The sequence below is a fragment of the Ictalurus furcatus genome, chromosome 12 (assembly GCF_023375685.1).
Source record: "Ictalurus furcatus strain D&B chromosome 12, Billie_1.0, whole genome shotgun sequence".
NCBI lineage: Eukaryota > Metazoa > Chordata > Actinopteri > Siluriformes > Ictaluridae > Ictalurus > Ictalurus furcatus.
This window is the reverse complement of record NC_071266.1, coordinates 3,520,022-3,536,353: the sequence shown is the minus strand read 5'-3', so window position 1 is coordinate 3,536,353 and position 16,332 is coordinate 3,520,022. Positions and strand designations below refer to the sequence as shown.

General features: G+C 41.4%; 1 protein-coding gene across 1 annotated transcript; it reads left to right on the top strand.

Annotated features, from left to right (window-relative positions):
* The first annotated feature begins 8,608 nt into the window (after window positions 1–8,608).
* Window positions 8,609–16,332, top strand: ccdc80l1 (coiled-coil domain containing 80 like 1). The gene is made up of 8 exons (XM_053637462.1): window positions 8,609–8,909; window positions 9,200–11,092; window positions 11,239–11,395; window positions 11,501–11,637; window positions 11,741–11,892; window positions 12,465–12,568; window positions 13,960–14,043; window positions 15,956–16,332. Exons 2-8 carry the CDS (start codon window positions 9,302–9,304, stop codon window positions 16,252–16,254), a joined length of 2,724 nt encoding a protein of 907 aa, XP_053493437.1. The 5' UTR covers window positions 8,609–8,909; window positions 9,200–9,301; the 3' UTR covers window positions 16,255–16,332.

Sequence of the window (16,332 nt, the reverse complement as noted above, 5' to 3'; positions counted from 1 at the left end):
TGACTGATGTAGTAAGGTGCATGGCTGCTGGGAACTGTAGTCCAGAGTTCCTTCTCTGATACATGACAAATATGTTTAGTAGAACGGGTAAAAATCACACCTGAATACTGCGGCCGATTCATTTCTTCACACAGGAAGCGTCTTGAAGCGTCATTACAAACAAAGACTTCTCCACTAAGTATTAAATACGTTTCAGTTAGCGTGTTCAGTACTTTTTTCCCGTGTCATTCCGCTTTATTACACATAACTTCATTTATGGAGTTTAATGTTTGGATTTCTTTATATGTGCGGATCTCTTGAGTTAATACCAAAGTCTAGTGAAAATTTCATGTGAATAAACTCATTGGAAATATATTTACTGAAAAAAACGTTGATGCGTCCAATACGTTCCCCGCTCTGTATATAAGGCGACACATCTGTAAAGAAATAGAAAATGAATGGATTAATATTTAGATGACCAACAAATTTTTTTTGGCAAACAATTATGGTACACCGTGAACCAAGGTAACAACACTACAAAACAAACATTTTAGTATTCACAGGCAAAGCATGACAAGATGAAGCACTTAATTTTACAGTGTTCATGAAAGTATGGGAACACTTGTATTAGCTTTAAACAGGGCTCAGAGCTGGCAGGACCTACAGGCTTATTAAAAAATAGAGCAGGCTTAGTACGTTGCAAGGCATTTGCCCCATTAATCAATGAGCAGAATGAAAACTGACTCACAGGGTATTACTCTCTGAAAAGAAAAAGAAAAAAGAAAGAAAGGCCTAAAGCTTTATTGAAATTAGGCCATCTGAAAGTTATTTGCACATCATAACACATTAGCCTGCAATCTTCAGTACAATTCTGAAATTCTGAGTAATTTACAGGCTTGGTATTTATAACAATCAGGCAATAATGCTTCACTAGCTGCTGCATAGTAAGCACGTCTGTGTTCATGTGTGCTTCCCTAATTACATTGGCTCATTTAGTCAGAAAACGTGGCGATGCTGTTAGAACTTTAAACACATATGGTATGGGAAACATTATATCTGTTGTTGTTAATGCCGAATGTACTAGTTTCCTGACACAAATAACACTGATTTACTCAAGCAGAGAAATGAATTTGAATCAAACCCTCAGAGGTATTTTATTCAGGGTGACAAACGGTAGTCTGTTTAACGGAACCAACTGACCCTGTCTGCAGTGGTGCAGTGGCAAGCGGCGCTGCCTTATAGCTCTGGGGTCCCCGGGTCTATCCTCAGATTGAGTTTCTGTTTGTGTGGCGTTTCAGACACACTGGTTTGAGTATTTCAGAAACAGTCTCTAGAGATTATGCAGAATGGTGAAAAAAAAACAACCCAAGAAAACCCAGTGAGCATCAGTTCTGTTTGCAGCAATGCCTTGTTGTTGAGAGAGGCCAGACTGCTTTGAGCTGACTGGAAGTCTATGGTAACTCAAATAACCACTCTTTACAATTGTGGTGAGACAAAAAAAAAAAAAAAAGCAGCCCAGAATGCACAACACATCAAACCCTGAGGCAGATGGGCTACAACAGTAGAAAACATCATCGGGGTCTCGTCCTGTCAAGTCAATCTGAAGAAATCTGGTTGGGTTTAGGTTTTCCGTGTTCCATGTCCGTATGGGTTTCCAACAGATTCTCCGGTTTCATATCACTGTCTAAAAACATGCAGCTAGGCTGCTTGGATTTGCTCAATTAAATTGCCCAAAGAGTGTGTGAGTGTGTGTAAATGGTTCCCTGTAATGCACTGACATCCCATCTGGGGTGAATTCTCCCACCTTGCGCCCAGTCCCTAAGATTGGCTCTGGATCCATCACCCTCATCAGTGTCTAGCAGTTACTGAATATGAATAAATGAATGAATGAATGAATGAATGAATGAATGAATAATATTTTGGCCATAGACCTCTTTATTCCCTAAATTTCCACCCACCTTTTCGTTTAATAAAAATTGTCATTTGATTTAAGTTGATATTATTTATAAGCATATTTATTGAGGTTTTGAGTAAACCTGTTCAAAATATTAGACCATTAAACTCGCCTAATAGCTATAAGAACTCCATCCATCCATCCATCTGTCCATCCATCCATCTTCTACACCGCTTTATCCTTTTCAGGGTCACGGGGGAACCTGGAGCCTATCCCAGGGAGCATCGGGCACGAGGCGGGGTACACCCTGGACAGGGTGCCAATCCATCGCAGGGCACTATAAGAACTCGATATTTCCAAACTTAATAATAATATAATAATACACACACACACACACACACACACACACACATTACAGTTTTTCTACAGTATCTTTCAAATGATATAATCCCACCCAAACGTGTAATATGCAGTATGTGAGCACCATGCATCTTTTCAGTATACAAGCAGTACACAGACCGTGTTATCTGGCTCTGTTACAAATAGCGTACTAGCTCTGTGGTCCTCCTCCAAGTCCAATGGTGTGCAAGCTGCCAAAAAGCATGCTAAGATGGTCAAGATGGTAGACCATTTTTGTCAGCTGGTATGTTATTTTCCAGCTTCCTTATTACTTGTCTAAACTGATTAATAAATGTTAGCGAATCTGTAATTGTCTTTCTGTAGTGTGTTATTTTCTTTTAAAAATACTTGTGTATGACATTGCACTCTTAGCCGTAAATCAGAAACTGGTCGACCAGCTCGGGCTGTGTTTCGGCAGCTGGTAGTTACCCAGACCAAGCTGGATTTTTTAGCAGGAATGTTGAATCAATTCCACAAAACATGCATTAGATCACACTGATCACATATTTAAATGATGTAATATAAAATAAACATAAATTAGGTAACTGATCACACCTTGTTTAATCAGTTTATTACAGGATTTGTTTCACATAAGATTGGACCTCGCACATAATCTCAAGGCAATGGTGGCATTTAGGCTGCTATACAGGTGCATCTCGAAAAATTTGCATATTGTGGAAAACTTCATTTTTCCCCATAATTTAATTCAAAAAGTGGAACTTTCAGATATTCTAGATTCATTACACAAAAAGTGAAATATTCAAGCCTTTTTTTTTGTTTTAATCTTGATGATTACAGCATGATCTTGATGATCATGAAAATCAAAAATCCGGCTTCTCAAAATATTCGAATAAGGAATTTATAATACAGAAATGTCGTTCTGAGAAGAGTTCTGATCAGCGAATTAACTCAAAACACCTGCAAAGGTTTCGTGAGTCTTTAATCTGTCAGTCTGGTTCAGTACACAACCACAATCACGGGGAAGATGGAAGTAAACGTTGCATTTCATTTGGAAATCAAGGTCCCAGAGTCTGGAGGAAGAGTGGAGAGGAACTGAATCCAAGCTGCTTGAAGTCCAGTGTGAAGTTTCCACAGTCAGTGATGATTTGAGGTGCCATGTCATCTGCTGGTGTTGGTCCAGTGTGTTTTCTCAAGTCGAGAGTCGATGCAGCGTCTACCAGGAGATTTTAGATCACTTCATGCTTCCATCAGCTGACGAGCTTTATGGAGATGCTGATTTCCTTTTCTAGCAGGACTCTGCACCTGCCCACAGTGCCAAAACTTCTAGTAACTGGTTTGCTGACCATGGTATTACTGTGCTTGATTGTCCAGTTGACTTGCCTGACCCGAACCCCATAGAGAATCTACGAGATACACCAGACCCAACAATACAGACAAGCTGAAGACCGCTATCAAAGCAACCTGGGCTTCCAGAACACCTCAGCAGTGCCACAGGCTGATCGCCTCCAGGCCACGCCGCACTGATGCAGAAATTCATGCAAAAGGATTAAAACCCAGACCGAGTATCGAGTGTATAAATTAACATTCTCTTCAGACGGTCGACTCTTAGACTTCCAAGTGTCTCAGGAATCTCATATTTATGTCCTCAGATCTCCATCAGCCCTTTCAGCCTGTTCTACAATTATTTACTTCTATTAACTTTTAGAAAGTGTGGTTTACCGTGGAGCGTTCAGGCCTGGGGGGTCTAAAATGAACACACACTGACTTCATGCATGCTCATACCGACATCCCAGGCTATTAACTTTTAGCTCATGGCTGCACAGAACTAAAAGTGTCAGTGTGTGTGTTCATTCAGACTCTCCAGGCCTGACCTCTCTGCGGTAAACCACACTTTCTAGCTCATAGCAGCACGGAACTAAAAGTTAATAGAAGTAATGGTAGAACAGGTTGATAGGGCTGGCGGAGGTCTGGAAGACGTAGTCTGAGATTTGGAGATTCCTGAGATATTCTCATATATGGAACACTAACGTCGACATTTCTGTGTTATAAATTCTTTATTCTAGATACTGGATTTTTGATTTCCATGAGCTGTAAGCCGTAATCATCAAGATTAAAATGAAGAAAGGCTGGAAATACTTCACGTTATGTGTGATGTATTTAGAAAATATGAAAGTTCCACTTCTTGAATTAAACTATGGGAGAAAATGAACTTTTCCGTGATGTTCGAATTTTTTTTAGATGCACCCGTACATGTAAAGACTGCGGTTATGTTGCAAAGTGTTTTCATCTCATCAACAGTTAACGACAACTAAGCAACATCTTAACCTGCTTTGTTGTTGTATTCCTTGTCAGTCAATTTTTAACAAATAAATACTTTTATTAATAATGCATGTCCTTTAAAAGCTGTTTAAATCCTAACAATCTGTGATGGCTTAATATTTCCTTTTAAACATCAGGTTACACATTTTGTTATAGTTACTAACTAAAGAATACAACATAAAAGGGCATGCTGTTATAGGAAAATAATTAACCACAAGGTCGTGTGATGTGAAGTTGCTTTTACCATCCTGAAGTGGTTTATTTCTCTGATACGACAGCAATTTTCCAACAATTACAGCTTTAAAAAAAAATTATTAATAAACAACACATCACCCTTTTTAAGTATTTACATTTAATGTTGTGGAATGTCCATGAAACAAGTTAGCTCCTGTTGTCACTCACATTAAAAAGTCATTCCCTCACCAACCTCTCCTTGTTGTCTCTTTTAAAGTTAATAAAACAGCTCGTTATGTTACAAAGAAACTGGAAAAGAAAATGTGGTGTAACACTTACTAATTGTTATAAAGAGCCTCCTGGAGAACTGGAGACTCCTTCCGTAAATATTAAGTAAATGTCTCCTTGCATAATTCTTTATCTTATATTAGAGCATGTTTATTTAAGTTGTTGTTTTTTTTTATTAGATTTGGATTACGCAAAGTGTCCACCATATAAACCCTTGTAAATGACTTGTTACTATAGAAACAATAATGTATTATAACAAGTGCATTCACATAAACCTATGATGTTTTTAGTATATTAATCAACACCTCCTGACCAAACAGATTTGGGCATTTAATAGAGCTTTGGTATAAGAAAATATAGAGCAAGTTAAAAGTAATCCTGAGGTAACTGATTACAGGTAGTCACATGACTGTTATATACAAAATGATAGTTCTTGCCAAGAGTGTAGCCTGAACTTTTACAGTGTAGTGGCCAAGTTAGAACCGATGACTTTATTGGCTTGGCAGTCTAAGGTGGGGCAAAATACTAAACAACAATGGTGTGCATGGCAGGGCTGCAAGGAGAAAACCACTGCTCTCCAAAAAGAACATTGCTGCCCGTCTGCAGTTTGCTAACATGGACAAGCCAAAAGGCTATTGGAAAAATTGCCATCATTGTTGGAACAATGACTTTTGAATTATACCAGCGAATTCTAAAAGAACATGTCAGGATATCTGTCCATGAACTGAATCTCAAGAGAAAGTGAGTCATGCAACAAGATAACGACCCTAAGCACACAAGTCGTTCTACTAAAGAATGGTTAAAGAAGAATAAAGTGAATGTTTTGGAATGGCCAAGTCAAAGTCCTGACCTTAATTCAATAGAAATGTTGCGGAAGGACCTGAAGCAAGCAGTTCATGTGAGGAAATCCACCAACATCCCAGAGCTGAAGCTGTTCTGTACTGAGGAACGGGCTAAAATTCCTCCAAGCTGATGTGCAGGACTGATCAACAGTTACTGGAAATGTTTAGTTGCTATTAAATACATAGGAACCGAGGCCTCCTGCAGTCACTTACTTGTTACTGTAGCTTTCAGCCAGGAGAAGATGTCATCAGATGGCATCCAACTTTCTTCAGACGTTTCGACCCTAAACCACAACGTCCTCCAGTTGGTGGGTCGGCAGTGATGGCCAGTCACTGCCCATCTTCTCCTGGCTGACAGCTAAACTCCTCCCACCTATTCCAAAGCCAATTAGATGCTCTTTCTGCTACCTCCCCCAACCTGTGCGTAGATGTTTTCATCTCCCTTCCTGTAATTCCCAAAGCTTTGAGCATCTTCCACACAGATTGAGCAGGGAAACCCCTGCAACCAACCTCAATTGGATATAGCCAGACCTTCTACCCTTTATCCCTGCATTACTGGACCAGGTCCTGGTACATGGTGGCTTTCCTCTCTGAGGCCTCCTCGCATCCAACTTCCAATGGGACTGTCAGCTCAATCATTATGATCCTTCTTCCCTCCTCAGACCATATGACCATGTCTGTCCTTAGGGATGTTTGAACGTCCTGGGGAAAACATAGTTTCCTTTCCCAGTCCACTCTCATCTCCCATGATTGTGCTTCCTGCAGGAGGCTCTTCTTGGTCTTTTTGGAGGAGTGTGGCTTCTCTCCCTCCCTGATGACTGAATAGATGGCACTGGACTCTTATGGGACTGGCGCTTTTTCCGTCCCTCCAAGATGTCAGCCAGTGCTCGGAGGACATTATCATGATGCCATCTGTATCTTCCCTGGCTAAGCACAGTCTTACATCCTGCCAGTATGTGCGCCAATGTGCCTCTCCCTCCACATACCTTGCACACTTCATCCTCCTTCATTCCCCACCTGTACAAATTTGCTGGTCATGGAAGGGTATCATACACTGATCTGAGCAGAAAAGATCTGAGCAGTTATTGCTGCACAAGGGGGTCACACCAGATACTGAAAGCAAATCTTCACATATTTTTGCCAGTCACAGATATGTAATATTGGATCATTTACCTCATAATATTTTTGAAATTATTAAATATATAAGTATAATATTTTTTTGTCTCATTTGTTTAATCCGGTTCTCTTTATCTACTTTTAGGACTTGTGCGAAAATCTGATGATGTTTTGGGTCATATTTATGCAGAGATGTAGACAATTCAAAAAGGGTTCACAGACTTTCAATCACCACTGTACAAGCATAAAAACCATAAAGATGGCTGTGGATGTTCTTCCTTGGATCGTTTTAGGACTGCAATGGCTAAGAACAGTTTTCCCTCCAGTCACCATCACTGAACAGTTTATAACTTCATTTTTTGGCTATACAGCAGTGTGCGAATTATACATTGACTTATTTATTTTATTTTATTTTATTTATTTATTCAACTTACTCAAAAAACTGCTTTATGTCTGTTCCCTTTCTCTTACTCTTGACATCACCGGTCTTAAATGAAATCTGAATGCAAAAAAAGGTCTCTGTTTTTCACAGGTGAAAACTATACACGGATAAAACAGACATTCGTGAGTCGTGACTAAAGGGTTGCGTCTTACACGATGATATGGTATGGAACAATTTCGAAAAGAAGGACAAAAAAGAATATGTTTAAAAATGTGTCTTGTACGTCACACCATCTCGGTATGTCAGAACAGTGAACTGATTCCTAACCGTTTCACCACTGAATGGATGATCATGAGAGAACGTGTGCGCACACATAGCTTACTGTCAAGCGCAAACATAGGAGCCAGTTAAAATACATGCTGGGAGTAACATATGTGGTCTAATTTACATTTCTGTGGTCGTAAATTACAGTATTCGTTCGAATTCAGAGTCGTATGCTATTTTAATTAACAGTATTTTATCAGCTTGCTTCGCACGCACTCAAGCCTTAAAGTGACCTCAAGACGACAGGTAAACTTCATCTTAATCATTCACCATAAACATTGCATTTTGTAGAACCGTGTGGGAAATTTATGCTTGAGATACAACCATATTTAGATGACGACATTTCTTTTCCAAGAAGAAAGCGCCTTTCAAACATTTACGCTATCTCCGTTGCATTCGGCTCACCGAGCGCACGGTCGCATGGTATTCCCCGCGTTTAGCCTACTGCACGCGCTCGTGCCTCGACAATAGCGTGACATATTTTAGGGGTGATCGTATCCGTATTGACGTTTACTTTTTATTATTGATTAACAATTTTTTTTCCCCCACTATTAAAACTTAATAGTATGTGAAAACTTCAAGACACCCCCTTACATCTTCTTTTGACGTCCTCTGGGGGGACGTCAAAAGAAGCCATAAGGCCATTTAGGGACCATTTAGGGTGGTCAACCATCCCCCCTTGCCCTGTAATTCGCACCCTGCTATAAAAGAGAAATTATTTATAATTGCACTTTCCAGATAGGGACAGGTTCCCCTTGTGAGTTTGGGTCCTCTCAGCGTTTCTTCCTCATGACGTCTCATGGAGTTTTTCCTTGCCACCGTCGCCTCTTGCTTACTCATTAGGGATACAATGTTTATGAATTTCACATTTACGTTCAGAGATTTCTGCAGAGCTGATTTGTGACAGCGTTCACTGTTAAAAGGCGTTAAATAAAACTGAAGTGAATTGTACTGAATCGAGCAAGCATACAAGCACACGGCCATGGCTCCTGTCTCAGGCAGGCGGTGGGCGGGGCTACGCAGCTGAGGACAGGGGAACAGCTGCATGCTCTTACTCCAGGCTGCCCGTATGTGTGGACCTCAGAGGGCGATAAGAGCCGATGGAGGATGTGGTCCCGCTCCTTGTGCTCGACTAGGGAGAGGAATGCTTTGTAAGAAGAAGCCCGGGAAGCTCGTATGGCGTTAGTTAAGGAAATGAAAGCGGACAGGACAGCGCCGTTGTGATTTCAGGGTGAGTTAAGCCTTTGTTTTTCATGGAGTTCAGCTAGCGGAAAAAGCACAGTGGCTGTTTCCTCACACTCACACACACACACAAACACTAAACGTGCAGCAGTCATGACAGCTGACAGTTTCGATCTCTAGATTAAACAGTACTCTGTTTTCAGGATATATTAAATATAAATACATTCACCACTTTATATGTTGACTTAAAACCTGTATCTGGACACCCCACTTGAATGAATGATGTTTTTTTTTTTTGTCTGTCTGTTTGTTTGTTTGTTTTTTTTAAATCAATTCCAGGCCAAAATCTGCATGGATTTGTGTCCTCTGTAACGGGATTTATTATTATTTTAATTTGACATTTTTTCAATTTTTTAAATCGGGCCATTTTTACTCTGGGCGATGCTGTACTTGCTATTGCCCAATAGAATTTCTACCCGTGACTCCACTGCAATGAGGCCCTTTCAAACACATGTGGTTTTGTGTGTTCTGGTATGGACAGCACAAGCATCAGATTTCAAGTCTTCTGTAGGCACACATTTCACAAAAACACAGACTCATGCAGTGAAAAGACATATGGAATTGCAATCAAACGCTTTTGCAGCCATTGCCGGGAACACGGCACTTCTTCAGGCAGACCAGGCTATAAATTCCTCGAGATCCCCTGTGAGGCGAGTTTTGAAAGGACGCAGACCTGTACCTGAAACAAATTCAAACACGCAACCCGTGGAGAGACCCAACGTGCTTCATGCTCAAACGGACACCGATGCGGCTCGACAGGGCTCTCCGAGCTCCCACTTCCGGATCTCCAATCGCACCAGCTCCATAAATATCCTTGCTAGGTTTGCAGGCAGGAACCGTGTGCTGGTCATTTCAGCGCCGCATGAGTCGGACGGATACTACAGGCTGATGATGAGCTTGCTCAAGCCGGACGTGTATTGCCAAATGGCAGACCGCCACATGCAGCAGATCATCATGTTCCATGGAAAGGAAGAAATGGGTGGCAAAGTGAGAAGTGTGAGCAATGATGGCTCGATTGTTGAGGAACAGTTAGAGCCAGCCTTAGTGCCCAGGCTGATGAGCTTTCTGAAATTGGAGGAGGGCAAGTTTGGCATGGTGCTGCTGAGGAAAACCTTGCAGGTCGAGGAGAGGTACCCATACCCAGTGCAGCTTGAGGCAATGTATGAGATAATAGACAAGACGCCTATGCGCAGACTTGAGAAGGTTAGACAGAAAGGTTTTGTGGAAAGGTGTAGGGCAACTGGAATGCAGGGAAAGGTAGTGCAGTCGATTGGGACTGTTTTGGCAGACCCCAAATCCAGTGTGCACAGAGGTTCTCAAGATCTTGATATGGTAGAAGGTGCAAGACCTCCTCCCCAGCCCACTCAGAGTACTACCACACAATCTACCACCATCTCTACCACCAAAGGTACTAGAAGGAGAATAACTATACATACGTATACTAAAAAACCTGCAACTACAACAGTTGCAGCCACAACCCCGCTTGCTGCGACTACTACTACTACTACTACTACAACTACTGCATCCACTACACTACCTACAACTTTGCCTTCAACCACTGTCAGTCCCACTACTTTATCGACTGCAGTGGTGCATAGACACCCACACCCACCATCACGCAGTCACAAAACCCGACTGAGCAGCATAGAACCTGTTACACGCAACCACCAAAGGGAACGCACTGCAACTGACCCATCCATTACCTCTGACATAATGATCCAACACCGAGACAAACACAAAGTCCGGACAGATAAGATTTCACCTGGAGCTCGCAGGCAAAAGCCCACCAAGGACAAACCACCAAAGGGAAAAAAACCAGGGAGGGAAAAGATCAATGAACAAGTAGAAGAGCAAGAAGCAGGAACGCCTACATTGAGTGAACCGGTGGAGAACCTTCTGACTACCAAAACAGGGAAGCCCACCCATGAGAAAACTGCGAAGAAGAAAAAGACCGAGAGAACCGAGAAGTCTGTGAAAAAGAACAACGCAGAGAAAAAAGTGGCAAAACCCTCCAAGGATGCCAAGGTAAATCTTCACAACAGAAATGTGGCGCAAAAAGCAAGCAGCCTTGAGGATAAAGATGCTGTTGGCAAGTCTACCGAAAAGCCTGTTGATACCAAGAGGGCGCTAGAGACATTCTTTAGTTATTTTGAGAAAAGAAGACGTCTGCTTGTGAGTATATTATATAAGTGCAAATACAAAAAACTTTGAAGTGTGTGTGTGTGTGTGTGTGTGTTTAATACGGGCTACATAAGTACTCTGGCACTCTTTGGAATTGTGTTTCCATTTGAAACATTGGAAAACATCTCCATTTGCAGGTAATTACCACTCCCAGCGAGAATAATAAAATGTACAGTCAGCAGAAGGATGAGTATCTGGAACAAGTGTGTGACATGGCTCTGCGCAAAATCTCCATCATCACCATTTTTGGCCCTCTATCCAACGGGACCATGAAGATGGACCATTACCAGATGGGCGAGTTCAGCTTTTGACCTTTTGCCTATTTTGCCGTCAATACTCAGGACGTTTGTTCTATTCAGACTTTCTGTGTGTGTTGTGGTTTTGTTCTATGGCTTACAGAGCAGGACAAGCCAGTACGCAGCATGCCAGTCAGTGAGCTCATCAACCAGGAACTCATCACGGCCTTCCGGAAGGAGCTCGGCATGGTTTACAATGACTTCTTCATGGTGCTGACTGACTTTGACATGAAAGTGAAGGTTTGTTTTCTTTATCGCAAGTCAGCCATCTGAGTAGGCAGGAGAGGTAGTTTCACAATCCTTTAGATTTTAACGATTGACCTGTTTTGCTTCTGTGTCACAGCAACAGTATGAAGTACCTATTATCATGAAGGCAGTGTTCGATTACATTGACACCTTCGCATCGCGCCTCAAAGAGATGGAGCTTCAGAGGAAGCTTGGAATTGCGTGCAAGAAAGAAGACAAGTCCCGATCTCTGGAGAATTTCCTCTCTAGGTTTCCAGTGGTTTTTGATCTTAATATATAATAATGAATATAATATAAATCGTTTGATCATTTGCTGTTTTTAGTCTGTTAGACTCAATGCTACAATGACCCGAACGTACCATACAGTCACGTGCAAAAATTTGTAACGTCCAAATCACTTCAGAACATTGCAGTTCTGTTCTGAATATGATTTGAATAGGCTCGAACAACGTTTAGACCCTTCCTTGTCTTTATAACTACCTTCAGTTCTTTTGTGTGGAGAGCGGTTGTGGCAAGAATTTATTTATTTATTTATCTCTTAATCTTTCCCTTATGTTCTAGACTGTTGCTTTGTGGGAAGATACGCCCACATTTATTTTTTTTTTGCATCCTTTTTTTTTTTTGGAAAACTATGGAAGTTACAAATATTTGCATTTGACTGTATATATCATATTAAATTAAAATGAATTATCCTTCAAAGCGAATAAACACAAGGTGATGCAACATTTGGACCGCACATTCCTTACAGTCTAAATTTGGCTTGTCTAATTTTTTTTCCTCTCTCTGTCTCTCTCTCTCTCTCTCATTCATTGTTGCTCAAGGTTTCGCTGGAGACGAAGGCTGCTCGTCATCTCCACCCCTGATGATGAGGAGTGGGCTTATCAGCAGCAGCTCCATGCCCTGACCAGTCAGGCCTGCCACTTGGGTGAGATAATCAAATACATGTTTATAGCTTTGTCTCGGGATAAAAACAAGGAAACATACCCTACGTTCACGACGATCATTTCCTCTGCATGCATGTGACACAGAGCCACGATTTCAATGATGGCGTGACAGAGTGACAGTAACAAAGGATTTCAGACTTTCTATTCTATGTAAATTAGGTATGATGTTACAGCAGCAAATCCAGCTGAACAATTGGCTCAAGTGATTCCTTTGACCAACAGTAGTGTAGTCTGGCATTTTTAACTTCCTCACTTGCAACGTTAGTTCGATATACAAATTCTCCTTAAAATGTGAGCCATTTCAAAGAAAAATAAAGCTTCGAAAGAAGAGGCAGAGATCCTTGATGCATCCGCTAAGTGTACATAGCTAGTACAGTTAGCTTGTGCTGCTAATCTGCCAAGACGATCCAAACAACCTATTTTATACAATTTGTGTTGAACTAGTTAGCTACTGAAATTTCTCTTGAAACTAAAACAAACAAACAAACAAACAAAAAAGCTAGCCGTTAATGTCAGTAAACTTTTGCCATGTCAGCATCATGGGCTAGAGTTGGACTTTTACTTTTTGCCGTGTTGTTGTCTGTTGTGTTCATGTACAGTAGTGTTTTCCATTTCTGCTGTTCAAGTATGCTGCTCAAACACACTCATTTTAAACCCAGTTATCTGGCAACTGGCGATTATCCCGTAAGTGGAGAAGACACTACAGTGTGCAGCACTGTACTAGGAATGGGAAATATTGATGCTGAATAGTCAAGTTTTTTGTTGTTGTTTTTATTGGCTTCTACTTCATTTCATGACTCATTGGGTATCAGATGCTTTCTTTAAATACTACGAAGGACAACATTCCCTAAGGGGGCTTTCTCTCACTCTGCCAATTACTGAACATGTGTACTGTTGCCATTTTATTTTGCTGTGCTTGCCAGGTGTTTTAACCAAGCAGCCTTGTTGAAGAAAAATGTTCTTGGCTGCTTTTATTGGCTTCATTGATTTCTTGTTTCTTGTTTGTTTTCAAGCCCATATCTGAACACTTGCACAGTTGATGCTGATTTCAATAACTTAAACATGATGGTCCTGTAGGATCTGTGGATGGCCGGGTTCATGCACAGCCATCTGGTAGAGGGCATGTTCTGTCTGGAGCATGACAGATTGACTGATGCCCTTTAGGGGCTCATTTACAGACCAGAAAATAAAAAAAAAAACAACAAAAGACGTCTTTAATTCCAATGACCTGCCTGCTTTTGAAGTAGATAACATCTATGGGAACATATTCGTGTAGTCTGTTTTCCTTATGGTCCAGTAACTTGCTAACCAGAACCGCTTGTGAGCCCTGTGCCTGTCTGAAATGTCCAATGTATCTTCTCTCACGCTCCAGGGCTGCGTCACATGTCTGTGTTAAAGCTTGCCGGGAGGACCATGGAGGACATGGGTGGAGTCTTGGAGCTCTATCCAATCAATGGTAAGATGGGTGACTTGTAATCCACACCCTTAGAAAAAAAAAAGGATGGTAACATTTTCATTAAGGCTCCTTTAACTGACAATATATACTACATTAGTTAGCATTAACATACCATGAATGTCAGCATTAATAAAGCAAATGCATTTTTAAATTAAATGTATGTTTAAAAGTTAACGACGTACACCTACACTGACTAATTCATGACCGAAAGTAAGTCCACACAAATGAAATACATTTAAATAAATAAATAAACTGAACTCCTGGCTTAAGGCGCAAACATCGGAACCTGCTATTCAGCCTCACTTCTGAATTGTGCCAGTTAACAACCTGTTATTTAAGCTGATGGTCAGTGTGGGTCACTTCTTCGGTGAACTGCACAGCTATTAGATCTCACTCCAAATGAAGCGGAAAGGGATATCTTTCTGCATAGTTTTCCAGTATCCTCTAGAATCCATACCCAGCTAAGAAGTATGGCCAATTCTGATGGCCAGTCCAGACAGGTGTACCCAATCGTCTGGCAACCCTATTATGCAATAAAACTTTGTAGCATATCAGAGTCTGAAAGTGTGAAATGGTGTAAAAGCACCTCGCCTTTGAGTGAGGGCGAGGACTCGAACCCTTGACTGCACTCGGACCACAACTTCGTTCCAGGTTTATATTTAGATACAGCCTAGAATTCCATTTAAGGAATTAATAAGGCATTACATTGATTGTGTGCATTTCTAATATACACTCACTCACCGACTTTGAGGGACACTATACTTCTAGTGGGTAGAACAGGCTTTGCTTTCCAAACAGTCACAGTTCTTTGTGGCATGGATTCAACAAGATGTTGGAAACATCCCATAGAGATTCTGGTCAATGTTGACTTGATCACATCACACAATTGCTGCGGATTTGTCAGCTGCACATTCATGTTGTGAAGCTCCTGTTCTGCTCTACTGTATTCAGATCTGGTGACTGGAGAGGCCATTACAGTACGCTGAACTTATTGTCATGTTTCAACGAACCAGTTTGAAGTAGCCATTATAAGATGAAGCAAGTAAATTGTGGCCATAAAGGGATTCACATGGCCAGCAACAATACTCAGATAGACTGTGGCCTTCAAAGGATGATTGATTGGGTACTAAGGTGCCCAATATGTGCCAAGAAAACATTTCCCACACCATTACACCACCAGCAGCAAGCTGAACATTTGACACGTGGTAGGTTGAGTCCGTGGAGTCATCTCCATGTCGCAGCAGAAATCAAGATTCATCAGATCAGGTGACTTTTTTTTTTGTTTGTTTTTTCAATCTTCAGCTGTCTAGTGTTGGTGAGCCTATGCTCATTATAGCCACAGGGTTTTGACTGACAAGAATAGAACCTGATGTGGTCGTTATTTGTTGTATCCCATCCACCTTGCGTTTCAATGTGTTCTGCATTGTGAGATGTTGTTCTGCTCACCACGGTAGTAGAGAGTGGTTGTGTTACCGTAACCTTCCTGTCAGCTTGAACTAGTCTGGCCATTTTCCTCTGACCTCTCTCATCAGAAAGGCATTTCTGCCTGCATGACTACTGCTTATTGGATGTTTTTTGTTTTTGCACTATTCTGTGTAAACTCTAGAGACTTTTGTGGGTGAAAATGGCAGGAGATCAGCAGTTTCTGAAATACTCCAACCAACCAATCTCACACCAACAACCATTCCACATTCAAAGGCACAGAGATAACATCATTTTATATGAACATTAACTAAAGCTCTTGACTTGTATGTGCATGATTTTATGCATCGCACTGCTGCTGATTGGACAGACGTACAGGTGTTCTTTTTAAAGTGTCTGGCGGGTGTACTTTTGTAAATGATTGCATCAGGTCATGCTTGTTGGTCATCTGCATCATTTAATCCATGTCTTTTCCCATTCTATATCGCAGGGAGTGCAACGGTGGAGCGTGAGGGCCTTTCTGCCTCCCTCGTGCATGACCTTAGGAACTACTTCCAGGTCAGTGCGGATTACTTCTCCATGCTGCTGGTGGGCAAAGACGGCAATGTGAAGTCATGGTACCCATCACCCATGTGGTCCATGTCCATCATGTATGAGCTGATCGACTCCATGCAGCTGCGAAGGCAGGAGATGGCCATCCAGCAGTCACTGGGTATGCACTGCCCCGAAGTAGAATACGGTCACCATGAAGACTACCATGAAGGCTACCATCGTGGTTACAGTTACTAAAACAGTGGAAAAAAGAAGAAAAGCCTTCCCATTGATCTCAGTGTCCATTGATATTTTTTTTTCTTCTTTTCCAGCCAG

Excerpts from the sequence above, each read along its gene's own strand:
- ccdc80l1 (XM_053637462.1), top strand. The coding sequence starts at position 9,302 with ATGCTGTACTTGCTATTGCCCAATAGAATTTCTACCCGTGACTCCACT. Across the intron at positions 11,893-12,464 it reads CTGGAGAATTTCCTCTCTAG|GTTTCGCTGGAGACGAAGGC; the intron begins GTTTCCAGTGGT and ends TTGTTGCTCAAG. Across the intron at positions 12,569-13,959 it reads CAGTCAGGCCTGCCACTTGG|GGCTGCGTCACATGTCTGTG; the intron begins GTGAGATAATCA and ends CTCACGCTCCAG.